At 33.4% G+C, this 14,151-nt stretch overlaps 1 protein-coding gene across 1 annotated transcript; it reads right to left on the bottom strand.

The window, feature by feature from the left end:
* Positions 1–147: 147 nt before the first annotated feature.
* Positions 148–9,419, bottom strand: LOC138330455 (GSK3B-interacting protein-like). Its single transcript, XM_069278074.1, has 3 exons — positions 9,207–9,419; positions 6,567–6,801; positions 148–5,662 (listed from the first exon to the last, which is right to left on the bottom strand). The coding sequence occupies exons 1-2, from the start codon at positions 9,396–9,398 to the stop codon at positions 6,592–6,594; spliced, it is 402 nt and encodes a 133-aa protein (XP_069134175.1). The 5' UTR covers positions 9,399–9,419; the 3' UTR covers positions 148–5,662; positions 6,567–6,591.
* Between the last annotated feature and the right edge of the window lie 4,732 nt (positions 9,420–14,151).

The following is a 14,151-nucleotide window of genomic DNA, read 5'->3' as shown; positions in this document are numbered from 1 at the left end:
AATCATATTTTGTCACACTTCTCTGCAATCCTTTTATGCCTAATTTCATTTTCTGTTTGATTTATCTATATCCAGCTTGCAGGACATTTGGTATTCAGTTAATTGATGTACACATATTACCACAATAGAAAAAAAAAACCCATAAAAGACAAGTTCATTATTTTATTAAAAATCAAAAAACAAAATGAGTCGCAGTAGCATGCAAAGATCATTGAGTGTTTAGAAAGCATACATTGAAAAGTGTAAATTTTCTGACCCATCTAAACCTGATCTGTAGAGTATATATAGCAAATCATATTAAATTTATTGAATTAAATATAGATCAAAATAACTGTATTAATATTCTAAATTTGTATTCATCAGTTAAAATAAAACAGCTAACTGTATATAAATCTACATAACAGTAAAATAACATCATAACAACCATATATAGCCTCACAGGCAAGGAACTGATCTACCAAGGCACGGCGTGGTGAAGTAACTAACAGTCATGGTACATAACAAGTGCTGTAATAACACTTGGTTTACAAGTGCTACTAACTTTGGCTAACAGGTTATTACATTCAAGATCAAAATTTTAAACTACCTTTTTTATATATATCACTTATTGTTTCCTTTTATGTTGTGATAACCACTTGCAAAATTTTTGTCAACAATGTCCATGCCTCGAAAAATGGGAGGCGAGAGGATGGAGAAGAATAATATTAAATGTCCAAGACCATCCTACTCCCCACTTTTCCACCATTAAAAAAACATGGCACAGGCATAAAAAAGTTTTTGATTATGTTCAATTCATATTTCTTGGCCCGTTTAGAAACAGTCTGAATTATTCTGCCATTCTATTTTCTTTTTATAGATTAGCCTTGGGCTGATGAACTTGAGTCTTAAAGCCTACCAGTATTCTGTATTTGCATATTAATTATCTGCCCATGTGACTAGGTATTTATTGAGTAGTGATCAGGTGTTTGCGAGTATACAAAAACAACATGAGTTTTGTTAAAAAACCCCAATGATGTCACAATGAATACCTACCAACAAGGGAGATAACTTTGTAATATGCAACAACGGAATATAAAAAGATGATAAAAGACAGAATAATCTAGACTATAGGAACAGGTACTGTATGGTCAATGTTTTACCAAGTAGTGCTGGGCAAGGAGAGCTAGAATGACCACTGAAGGATGCTCAGACTTGTTAACTGCCTTACATGGACCACAGGGCCATGTATAGTTTCTATATGAAAAAATAGCCAGAAATACATATAAAATTTTATATATATTTCTGGCTATTTTTTCATATAGAAACTATACATGGCCCTGTGTATGGACTTAAAAACTATGACCTACAGACAAAGCTAGTGATAGAGTGTTTGTCTTAACTCTTTCACCCCTGAAGATAAATTTAGACTCTCCTACATCAAGATCTAGAACAGCCCATTATGAAATTTCTTGGGTGAATAAGTTAAAGCAGTTGTTTTACTGTTTAACCGGAATCAACAATTTCTACTAGAGTTCCTGTATAATAAAGTTACATGCTTGTGAATTATGATATATCAAAATCACAAATGCTGGTGGTCATCAAATCCTGAATCACTTTTGGTCCCTCAAGCATACATGCTATAATTACAACATAATTATTTTACAGAAGGGCTGAAACTCGGAGGGAAGAGAATTTTACAGTGAGCTGAATGTAAATCAAAATAAGTCAGCATCATACTTTCATTTCAACATACAAATGTACTAGCTAGTGTAAAGATCTAGTAATTTTTGCATTTTCAAAATACCAGTAAGTGTGATGAATATATGCAATTGTACTGACTGCTTTATTAATGTGATTAGCACTTCGGATTGTATGTATATACCATATTAGACCCAATAAGTGCCCAGGGCCTTTAGAAAATTGAAAAAATGAAAAGATGCTAAGATGAAATCATTGCAAACCTATACAGTTTTGATAGTTTTAGTCTTTGTTTACGCCCGGGCAATTGAAATTGAGGAATCAAATTGGGAAGGGCGCTAATAGGGACAAGGGAGCTTATTGGATCGAATACAGTATTTAAAAAGAAAATTCACCGACTTACATACAGATCTCACAATGCTGGATACAAAACTGAAAAAATCACTAGGTCACAATAAAACAACAATAAAATAATCAACAATAATCATATTAACCATATTAATCAATAAAATTGATTAAAGAAAAAAAAATAATATCCCAGGATATCTTGGTGCCCACCATTGAATATGATACATGAACATAGATACAATGTATCTTTCAGTCAAAGGGATGATTGATAATTTCTCTACTTGTTCCTCCCCCTCTTTTAATTTATAATAACACAGTAAAACACCAACAAAATTACTTTGTTATAAGCACAGTTTGTTATACATTTATTACAAACTCCTTATGTGAACCTCATCTGGGAATGAAAACTACCCATTATAACCATGAATTTGTTGTACGTTAGAACGAATATACGTACCCGACCTACTATACCTTTCGGCCGGGTACGAATTGGTCCCTATGTGTCATAGTGGAGCACTGCCTCCGAAAATCACTCGGGCATAGTTTTCTATACTTTTTTGTACGTTTCCAATTATTTTATGCGTATACATGCATTTACATATTATTTTTGTCCTAAACAAACATAATTACCATTCTTAACATCTACCGTACCGCTCACAAGACGTCAAATTCACAATTTGTGGACTTGCCGTATAAATTCCCTTCAGAAAGACCTTCGTATGTAATATGTAAAAAAATAATGCCTCGATGAGAATTTGAGATTTTATGTGGTTCAGTTTTATAGCCTAGTAGGTAAGCGATATCAAACAAGTACGATTGAAATGCAAACAAACGTTTTATAATGATTTGCATAATCATTACTTTGCTCCATTAGCAATAATAGGCACCAATTGTAGCTCTAAAGACGACACCATTTTCTGTCAAAAAGTCTTTTGAGCTACAATATTGCAGCTAGTTGTACGTGTGCTTGTTATGAATATATTTTACTGTAGAGCATAATGAAATCACACAAAAAATCTTTATGGCTATAACAGAATTCAAGCTGACTGTATCTGTCATTATCTATCTTTTATGAAATTAAAATATGGAAGTTCACTTCAGAACTTCGTTGTAATAATGTTGTTTACCGACACAGATGACGAAGCTCAGACGAAAGACAATTTGATTAATTAGCCTACCACCTAAAGAAGGTGAGCTTATAAACTAATAAATAAAAGAAATCTAGCAGTTTTAATTATTACATCATTTGGTAAAATTAATTTTTTCTATATTGAATTTGTAAAATAAATTCTAGAAGCGAAAAAGCATCCAGTAATTTAAAATTCAAAAATAATAAATAAACAAACCAACACCAAAGAAAAAAGGAAATGTTAATGCTGTTTTATAATAATCAATATGTTGTAGCACCATTACAAAATATTTAATATTTTTGATCCCACTAATTGACTAACAAGCTACACTGTATCTCCAGTAATAAAGCGACAAAATACCTATGAAATTACAAATAAAAAGATACGGGAGATCTCTGCCATAAGCACATGGCAACAGTGCGCGTGTCACATATAAATACCTCTACCTGAGCAACATAACACTAACCTAGCTATAACACTTTACGCTTCGGGGTATGTAAACATTGCATTTTATAAATAACAGATTCAACAGACATAAAACAGAGAAAGGAGGACATTTTCATTTTTGCACTAAACGGTCTAAGCTCATAACCTCTAGCGGTAATATCTAGAATTGTTCTTAATCGTTGGACTAATTGCCATGCATACACAAAAACCTTTCTTTCTACACCTCCACCAAGGCAAATCAACTGTGCACTATTGTTAGTCAGAAAATCTAATACATATAAAAGGATACATCATTTAGGTGGTAAACAAGTAAATCACTAAAATATATGAATACGTAGTATACAATGCACCAATCTGTTTATAATTTCACTTTCTAATTTTATCAACAAGAGAGCATAGCTAAAACTACCTGTCCACAGTCATAGGACATGTCTAATTCTGGTTTTTATTAATTCTGTATTTTTAGAACATATAAATCCAACATACAACTATGTACATGCATGTAAAAGGCAAATAAAATTGTGAATATAAAAAGTATTTAAAACAATTCTTCATAAAACCGGTTTTGAAGTTTATGTGAGTTAATGAACAAAAAAAAGAAATATGATAATCTTGATTTCCGTTTGATATTCGTGTTAAAATAAATTGAATGTTATCATACTAACTGCATGTGTACCTCTGATGTCATCATAACACGCGTACATCTGTTATCATCATGTGTGCATCTGATGTCATCAAAATATGAGTTGATGTCATCATTATATTTGTACATCTGTAATCATCATGTACTGACACCATAATAGGAAAACAATTCATGAATGAAAACCTAAAGGACAGCACCTGGTGCTCAGACAAAATAGTATATGGATTGAAGTCGCCAGCATCTACTGCCAATGTTGGGGAGTGGACTTCCTAAAAAGACAAGGGTTAGCAGCATGTAATTACACCCTTAGAGACCCTCTAACATGAAAAGGATAACAGTATATATATACTGACACCCATAGGGATATTAGCGTGTACAGACACCCTAGGAGCCCCTCACAAGAAAGGGGTAACAGCATATACTGACACCATTAGGGTCCCTTAGGGAAATTTGCATGTATATACTGACACTCTAGTTACCCCTAACAAAAAAGGGGCAATAGCATATATATTTATATTGACACCCTTAGGGATATTAATGTGTGCAGACACTCTAAGAGACCCCTCAAAAGAAATGGGGTAACGGCATGTACTGACACCCTAATTATAAGTGACCCCTCACAAGAAAGATGCAACAGCATGTACTGACACCATTGGGGCCCCTTAGGAACATTAGCTTGTACTGACACCCTAGTTTTAAGTGACCCCTCACAAGAAAGGGGTAACAGCATGTACTGACACCCTAAGGGACCCCTCACAAGAAAGGGGCAACAGCATATATACTGACATCATTAGGATTCCTTAGGATATTAGCATGTACTGACACCGTTAGTGACTCCTCACAAGAAAGGGGCAACAGAACATTAGTAAGAACCCCTCACAATAAGGGAGCAGCAGCATCTCAAGATATCCGTAGGACAGCTTTATGTATCATCACCAGAAGAGAGTAGTATGTACACATGTATAAATAGAAACAGCATGTTCTGACCTCATACCTGAAAAGGGCAGCAGCAATACCACGAGGGGTAGTAAGCATATGGACCTGTCAAATGAAGAGGACAGGACAGGAACTAATCAGGTAACTAGCATTCAGTCCCCTGTACTGAAACCAAAGGGCAGTAATAGGTATGTATATAGTCGATAACCACTTAATGATTTTATACCAAAGAGCTATTCTGGTGTGGTCTGCTTGTCTACAAATGAGTTGTGCTTTTGCAGCTTTTAAATCATTTAAGTCATTATGCATACCACACATACATAATCACTGCATGCTGTCAGGAGCCACACAACTGTTGCCTTACTACAACATTAAATATAACAATGAAACATTTGGCATTTGTGTTCCAGCACCAAGAAGTGTGTTTGTCTGCATGTGGTTGTAGCCTCGACTGAACTCCAGCAATGTAGTCTCAACATATCTAGAAAATAAGATGGGAAAATCTCAGTAAGAACTTTATGCAACATTCATACCTAGTATCTTAATCATTCAGTGACATTGGTGAGCATAGAAAAATAAGAAAAAATATGATATATAAGTATCACTGAATATTTCTTATAAATTTCAATTATCATGCAATATTTTTTCAAGTATCGAAAACATACACTAACATTCGATTCCATTTGAACTATTGTCTAAACTTTTGTCCTCAGCGATAAGCTTTTAAACCATTTGATTATTTCTGGCATATGCATTGAAGCAATGACACACTCCTGAATAATTGCATAAATGACATTTTCATTAATAAAAATAATGGGAATAATTGTGATAAATTTATTAAAATTTTCAGAACATAAAAACAATTCCTCATCTGAACTGAATATTCCCACGTTATTAATGCACAAGAGAAAAATCATTTTTCTGATAGTATAACATGTACATTTAGTCAAACCTGATAGTATTACATGTACATTTAGTCAAACCTGATGGTATTACATGTACATTTAGTCAAACCTGATAGTATTACATGTACATTTAGTCAAACCTGATAGTATTACATGTACATTTAGTCAAACCTGATAGTATTACATGTACATTTAGTCAAACCTGATAGTATTACATGTACATTTAGTCAAACCTGATAGTATTACATGTACATTTAGTCAAACCTGATGGTATTACATGTACATTTAGTCAAACCTGATAGTATTACATGTACATTTAGTCAAACCTGATAGTATTACATGTACATTTAGTCAAACCTGATAGTATTACATGTACATTAGGTCAAACAAATGCAAGTAACTCGGATAAACCACAATGCTTTTATGTTTCTTAATTTTTTGTGTTTCGGACACAAAATTATAATTTATGAATGACGATACCTTTTTGCCTATTCACTAGTTCCTGCTAAGAATCTTTGGATTTTTCACTGTTTTCTGTACTATTCTCCTCATCGGAATCCCCTCTAGACATCTGTAGGTTTTCTAGTTTTCGTAGAAGGGCATCTCCAAACGACTTTCTGTACTTAGGGCTATGATGATCCAACAATGCATAGATAGTCTCAAAGTACTGGGAAGTGACCTTTTCATCCACCGTATTAAACTTGTTACCCACAACCTGGCAGGAATAAATCGCAAATCTATATCTACAATCAAATGATAACTAATGTTCAGAAGAAGAAATGTATAAAATAATTACATAAGCAATCTAAGACAGTAAAAGAAAATAAAGTTGAACAGTGAACTGCATTGTACCTTTAGGTATAAACATTGTTATTAATTTGTACATGTGAATCTTTTGTGGTTTTTTGTTCACTTCAAATTAATTTCTACATTGAAAGTTCAGTATCACACTGTTATCATGGAAAAGTATATGAATGCATGGTTGTACATGTGGGTTATTTCAAGTTGAGATATTTGTGAATACAGTGTACATGAGTGCGGATTACGAAAATTCCCAAAATGAGTAGTTAACCCAGTTATCACAATCAAGAAATACGCTGCATAATATAAAAAAATTCTTTATAAAAGTTTGGTTGAAACATTGAATCAATATTTAATAACGAATATCATTAGAATATCTCTGAATTGTCATATGTAATAGGGTTCATTTTATGTATATCATCTGGGATCCTATTTTCACGGACATCAATAATCGTGCACTTTGATGTAATTTGCACAGAAATTTATGACATCACTTACCCAGCTATATTTAGATTGTTGGGTTGCTGTTTATGACTTCTCATTGAAAAAATGATGATGAAAAATTTAAAGGATCTTTTACACAGTATTAAGGATTTTAGCACTCAAATACAGAGTTTATATTTGGAGATAAATTTTGTAATATGCTATTTTATTGGAGTGCAAAGCTTTCAGCCCTAAAATATTTGCAAAACTCTACCGGCAACTTTATAACTGCAGAAATATCATCGTCAGTGGACCATTAGAGAGACTATAAAAAATCAATTACTGGTAGGGAAACTACAAATTTTAGTAAATTTCAGCCAAAAAAAAAAAAAATCAAATCATAATTTTCATCATCACATTATTTTTTTTTAATCCAAAAGATGGAGTGTCTTACATTTGAAATAAAAGCAGATCTTACAAAGTGTTTTAAAACTTTGCCATTTTGGAATAACAAAAAAACACTGATATTGGGTTTTATCATGTGAGTTATTAGTTTTTAACATCCTAATAACAGCCAAGGTCATGTAAGGACATTCCAGGTTTCTTGCTGGAAAAAAGCCAGATTACACTGAGAAAAACCACCGACCCACTGTCAGTAAACATATACCTAACAACTGCCTCCAAGTGATTCAAAATTGTGATCTATAGGTGGAAGGCTAATGGTAATATGTCGAGATAGCTATTGTTGAAAAGTCAGTCAGAAGGTGACATCTTATAGTGTCGATACAAATTAATCTATTTTTCATGGATAATAGCGATAGAATAATGACATCGTTAATAATTAATATTTGACATCAATCTTATTACTCCCATAACATGAGAGTTGACTGGTCAGACATTTTTATCTTTTTATCAGACGTTATTTTGCTTACTGTCAACACGACGATATGTTTCAAAAGTGTCTTGTCTTGCTATATATACCTCTTAACATTGTTGGAGTACAATCATATGTGAATCACCATAGAAATATTGTTGTGTGAAGTGGGAGGGAAGAGTTTTAAATTGTCTATACTATTTATTCATCAATATTGATCAGCATTGGATAAATATATGTGTAACAGGAGAGGAGAAAAATGAAGCGGCCAGACCAGGATTCGAACCTGGGACCCTCCAAACACTAGCCGAGTGCTCTACCGACTGAGCTACCTGGTCACCGATGATCGATCTAGTCCATCCCGCTACATTCCTCCCTCCTTTCTTGAAGTCTTCACCCTCAAAGACACATGAGATCCCTCCAAACACCACCACCGTGGGTTATTTAGTTGGGCGGCAATTTTGTAACAGGAGAGGAGAAAAATGTAGCAGCCAGACCGGGATTCGAACCCGGGACCCTCCGAACACTAGCCGAGTGCTCCACCGACTGAGCTACCTGGTCATCGATGATCAACCTAGTCCATCCCGCTACATATGTACTATAATCATGATTAGTTTGTTTGTTGTTTTTGTTTGTTTGTTATTTTTACATGTATGTTTATTTCTGATTTGATCTTGTATGTCTTGTCTGCCCTCCTAAGGTACAACATCACAACTTGTGTCATGTACGTGTTGAAATTCGAATAAAATGGAATCCGTTAACATTTAACATGTTCTACTTTCATTTTCCATTAGAATGCATGAGTGAGATTTTTTGTAACTGAATCATATATTTTTAAAAGTACGTGTAACAATATATATTTTAATCCGATTGATCATTATAAAAGTCGAATTTAAGGTCTTTGTTTTTAATACAATGCATATACTAATAAAATGAATTAAATTGATATACTGTATAGCATAACTATCGGGCTGTCATATCTAAAAATAGATATACAACATGACAACTTTGACAGATTTTACCCTGAAGCCTTGGTCAGTGAGTTCCACGCTGAACTCCTGTTCCTCTTGTGTCCTGAGATTTAGATGAATTACTTTGTCACCATTTGGAAGTTCTTTTGCTATTTCTACGTAGTCAACAGCGTACGCTACCTCTTTAACAACTTCTTGTGCCTCTATTCGCAGAGTAAAGTTTTCTTCGTCGACGTCCACCATTATGCGGAAGTGGTTTCACGGAAGTCGACAACGGAAGTCACAATCGATAGGCCAAAGCAATAAAATGTTCAGTTTTTGTGATCATCAATACACCGGATATAGATATCTTTGTGTTTCTTTACAAATTTATGTTCAATCCAAAACGGTTTTATATTTATACACTAATATATTTTAACTCTCAACTATGGCAAGCAAGGTTACTTTTTTTTAGAATTTCCGATATTTCGTATATCGGAAATAGATAATTATGTAGATGTAATTTCTTAATCCTTTATCAGAATTATTGTACAATGTCGAAAATTGTTTACTTTTTATGGTATCAAAATTTTCCTATAATAAATTTCCGTTATCGGAAGTTATGGCAAACTAAGTTATTATTACACACAATGCTCATTATTCAGAATTTCCGACATGGGAATTTTTAATCTATATTTACGTCAAGGACGCACATGTATATGAGACACTTATAGATTAAATAGATTAAAAGGTAACTTGGCTTTTGCCATAGTTAACAGCAGATAACAGTCTGTATTATAAATTATGTTGATTATACATCTGATATTATTTATTTTATGAACTAATAAAGGTAGTTATATACATGTATTCTATATTTCTTTCAAATATGATGTTTATTACAAATAAATGACAGTTACTGAAATATAATGTTCAATTATATTTGAGATCGATGTTCATCGTCGGAAATTCACACAAAATCTACGATATTATCCACACATTTCACTTCACCAATGTCATTGATAGACCGACACGTGTAGCGCGCACGTCCTCCACACTACTTGACCCAATTTTACTGTCTGACACGTGTATCTCTAACTTTTCTGACGTAATTGATATTGACGACGAAATTTCTGATCACAAAGCGACGACTGTAGAAATTAACGTAGAAACAGCTATCTCCAGAACATATAAACGAACAATAAGATGTTATAATCAGGCAAATTATGAGACGTTTAAAAATAAATTAGATGAGACTGACTGGCTAAATTTTTTTTCGACAGCGAACTCCCCAGACGACATGTGTGAAAAATTTACTGACAAATTTCTAGATATAGCTGGGGAGTGCATACCAACTAAAACCATTACTATTCGGCCTAATGACAAACCGTGGTTCAATTCTGACCTTAGACGAGAAATAAGAAAACGAGACAGATTTTTAAAGATTTTTAAACGACATCGAACAACGTTAAATCTTACTAATTTTCGGAAACAACGTAATCATGTAAACAATTTAAAAAAGCACACCAAAGAAAATTTTTATTCAGATATAAATGGCATTTTAGATCGTCACTCGAATTCAAACCCTAGAAACTACTGGAAAATCATTCGAAGATTATTAAAAACCTCGGACACTACTAACTCTATTCCTCCTCTATTAAACGATGCAGGGCAACCTGAAATGACGGATGTAGGTAAAGCCAATTTATTAAATGATTACTTTGTTTCCATATCAACTATTGACGATTCACAAATTGACGTTCCAGAGTTAGAGATTAGGACTGACTCTAATATAACCGACATACAATTTCAACCGACCGACATTATAGACATTCTTAAATCCTTACCTATCAATAAAGCAGTAGGACACGACGAAATTAGCCATAACATGCTAAAACACACAGCATCTTCTATTGCATTACCCTTATTTCTAATATTCAGATCTTCCTTGGATACTGGTATCTTCCCAAAACAGTGGAAATTAGCTCTAGTCATGCCATTCTTTAAAAAGGGAGATAAGCATAATTCTACTAACTATAGACCTATATCTCTCTTAAGTACAATAGGAAAAGTTTTTGAAAGATTGGTAGTCAAATATCTAAACAATTACTTACTTGATAATTCCCTCATATATAAATATCAGTCAGGTTTTCAACCTGGACATTCTTCATCTCACCAACTTATTGAAATCTACCATTCCCTATGTGAAAATATTGAAAAAATGCACTCAACATGTCTAGTTTTCTGTGATATTTCGAAAGCATTCGATCGTGTGTGGCACAAGGGACTGAATGTTAAACTAGTAAATTATGGTATAGGCGGAAAATTGCTAAATTGGTTAAAAAATTACATCAGTAATCGGAAGCAGCAAGTTCTTTTAGGAAATAGTAAATCTTCCGTCAAATCTACAAATTCTGGCGTCCCCCAAGGCTCAGTATTAGGTCCGTTCATTTTTTATATTATATATCAATGATATTTCTGACAACCCCAAAGTCTTTCTAAATTATTTGCTGATGATACTTCTTTGCTATGCTCTGGGCCATCAATTTTAGAAATAGAAACTAAAATTAACAACGATCTTATGAAAATTCAAAAATTGGGCAAATAAATGATTGGTAACTTTTAGTAACCCCCAAAAGACGGAAGCTTTACTTATTTCTAATACCGAACATGATCACCTAATCGATATCAAATTCAAGAATGTCAGTGAAGATTTTGTAGATATACCATAAGCACTTAGGAGTAACTTTGGAAGCTAATTGTAAATGGAATATCCACATTGATAATATATGTAAACAGGTATCAAAACAGGTAAGTGTTCTTCGAAAACTTAAATATACTCTTAATAAACAAACTCTAATAAAAATTTACAAGTCATACATTCGGCCACTGTTTGAATACTGTTGTGAGGTTTGGGATGGGTGCTCTCTTAGTGACGCAGAAAAATTAGAAAAACTTCAGCTTGAATCTGCTAGAATAATTACTGGACTACCGTCTTACGCTAGCAGAAATTCACTGTATTTGGAAAGCGGTCTAGAACCACTTACTTCCCGTCGTTCCCGTAGAAAACTACAACTATTTTACAAAATAAATAACAAAATTACACCCAACTACCTCTATTCATTATTACCCCCACTAGTCTCAGAAAATTCTTCCTATAATCTTCGAAATGCTAACAACTTTACTTTACCTAATTTCCGTCTCCAGCTCTCAAATGCATCGTATTTTCCTTCCACTATTCGACTTTGGAACCAGCTAGATATAAATATTAGAAATAGTGTTTCATATAACATTTTTAAAAAGTCTCTGAATAATCTTACAAAAGTACCTATTTATTATTCTATTGGAAATAGAAAAGCAAATATATTGCATGCCAGATTAAGAAATAGATGTAGTACCCTTAACAATGATTTATTTCGCTCTAATTTAATAGATTACCAGCAATGCCAATGTGGGCATCCCATTGAGGATGCCCATCACTTCTTCTTTACATGTAATAATTACGCTGACCAGAGAATTCAATTATTTCGAACATTAAACAACTTCATTCCTTTAGATCTGCAGCTACTACTACATGGAAGTCCAGATTTAACTATTGAAGATAACATTACAATATGTCAGAGCACTCAAGAGTATATAACTGAATGTAATAGGTTTTAACCCCCCTCCCTCCTCCTTTACGTTTCCTATTTATAATATGAACTACATGTAATAAAAAAATGTTTCTTAATATCCTTCCGATGCTGGCGATCGAAGAGAAACGTATTTAAGAAAGCAACAGATTGACAGGAGAAAGATACCAAGGCACGGGATGTGATGAACTTTAAGTAAAGCAGCGAGACAAGAACAGCGATCAGTACAACTTCAGTCGTCAGCATCGGGAGTGATCACAAATACATACACTTCAATAAATTAATTATATACATCTATTTAAATAAACTCTCTCTTCCTCTCTCTCTCTCTCTCTCTCTCTCTCTCTCTCTCTCTCTCTCTCTCTCTCTCTCTCTCTCTCTCTCTCTCTCTCTCTCTCTCTCTCTCTCTCTCTCTCTCTCTCTCTCTATCTATCTTTCTCCCCCCCCCCCTCTCTCTCTCTCTCTCTCTCTAAAATCTTGTAAATATGTAAATATGTAAATATGTATATTTTGCCATTTTTGTATTCTTTGTTATAAAATTGATTATAATTCTGTAGGGAGAGGGCTTCATATAAGTTGGAAAACTTGTGCCCAATCCCATTGTATATAAAGATTACACAATAAAATATGTTTAAATCAAATCGATGTTCCTTTGCGCAATATGCATATGGTCCATTGTATTTTTTTTATTATTGAATTTCGCTGTGGCGCATTGAAAGTCAACTAACGCGCGGTAATATAGGACGACGTCAGGAAACATAAGACGACCGGTGTTATGGAAATTCAAATTAAATTGCTCAGAAGTTGATGATGAGTGTAGGATTAACAATAAGCTAATAGATATTGCGATTCTTCAATATTATCAATCTCGTTTACATTTCCATTTTTAAAATTAAAAGTCGTAAGGCTGTTTTTCTGGGACCTTTACAGACGTGCTCTGAAATTAGGGCAATAGTATTATGACGTCACGGTAACAGTAGCATGACGTCAAGACAATACTACAATGACGTATTAAAGACGACGTTGACGACTATCTATTCGATAACAGAGCTTGATTTGATTATCAACGATCTTTCACTCTTACTTGCAGATTCTTAAAAAAAAATATGCATAATAATTTTCCGTAGCTGTTTTCAAGAGATATTTCTTTCTTTTTTTTGTTATAGATTATATTTTTAAGTAAGATTTAAGAACAAATAGAGACTTCTTAATGTTACACTGCACATGCAGTTTTAAGAATAAGTTATAAAACGTATCCTCTTGTTAATAGAAGTTAACTTTACAAAATTGAAATAATTGAAAAAAATATATATTTAAAGATATCTGAATCTGTATGACGTTTTAGCGATCTAGATAAAAAAATCGACTGATAAAAATAACATTCTCAG

The sequence above is a fragment of the Argopecten irradians genome, chromosome 1 (genome assembly GCF_041381155.1).
Source record: "Argopecten irradians isolate NY chromosome 1, Ai_NY, whole genome shotgun sequence".
Lineage (NCBI taxonomy): Eukaryota > Metazoa > Mollusca > Bivalvia > Pectinida > Pectinidae > Argopecten > Argopecten irradians.
The sequence above is the reverse complement of the archived record's forward strand: the minus strand, read 5'-3'. Positions and strand labels throughout refer to the sequence as shown.

Bases quoted from the DNA above. Each gene is read 5' to 3' on its own strand.
- LOC138330455 (XM_069278074.1), bottom strand. From the start codon at position 9,398: ATGGTGGACGTCGACGAAGAAAACTTTACTCTGCGAATAGAGGCACAA. The intron at 6,802-9,206 runs GTAAAATCTGTC...TATTCCTGCCAG, and splicing joins TCACTGACCAAGGCTTCAGG to GTTGTGGGTAACAAGTTTAA.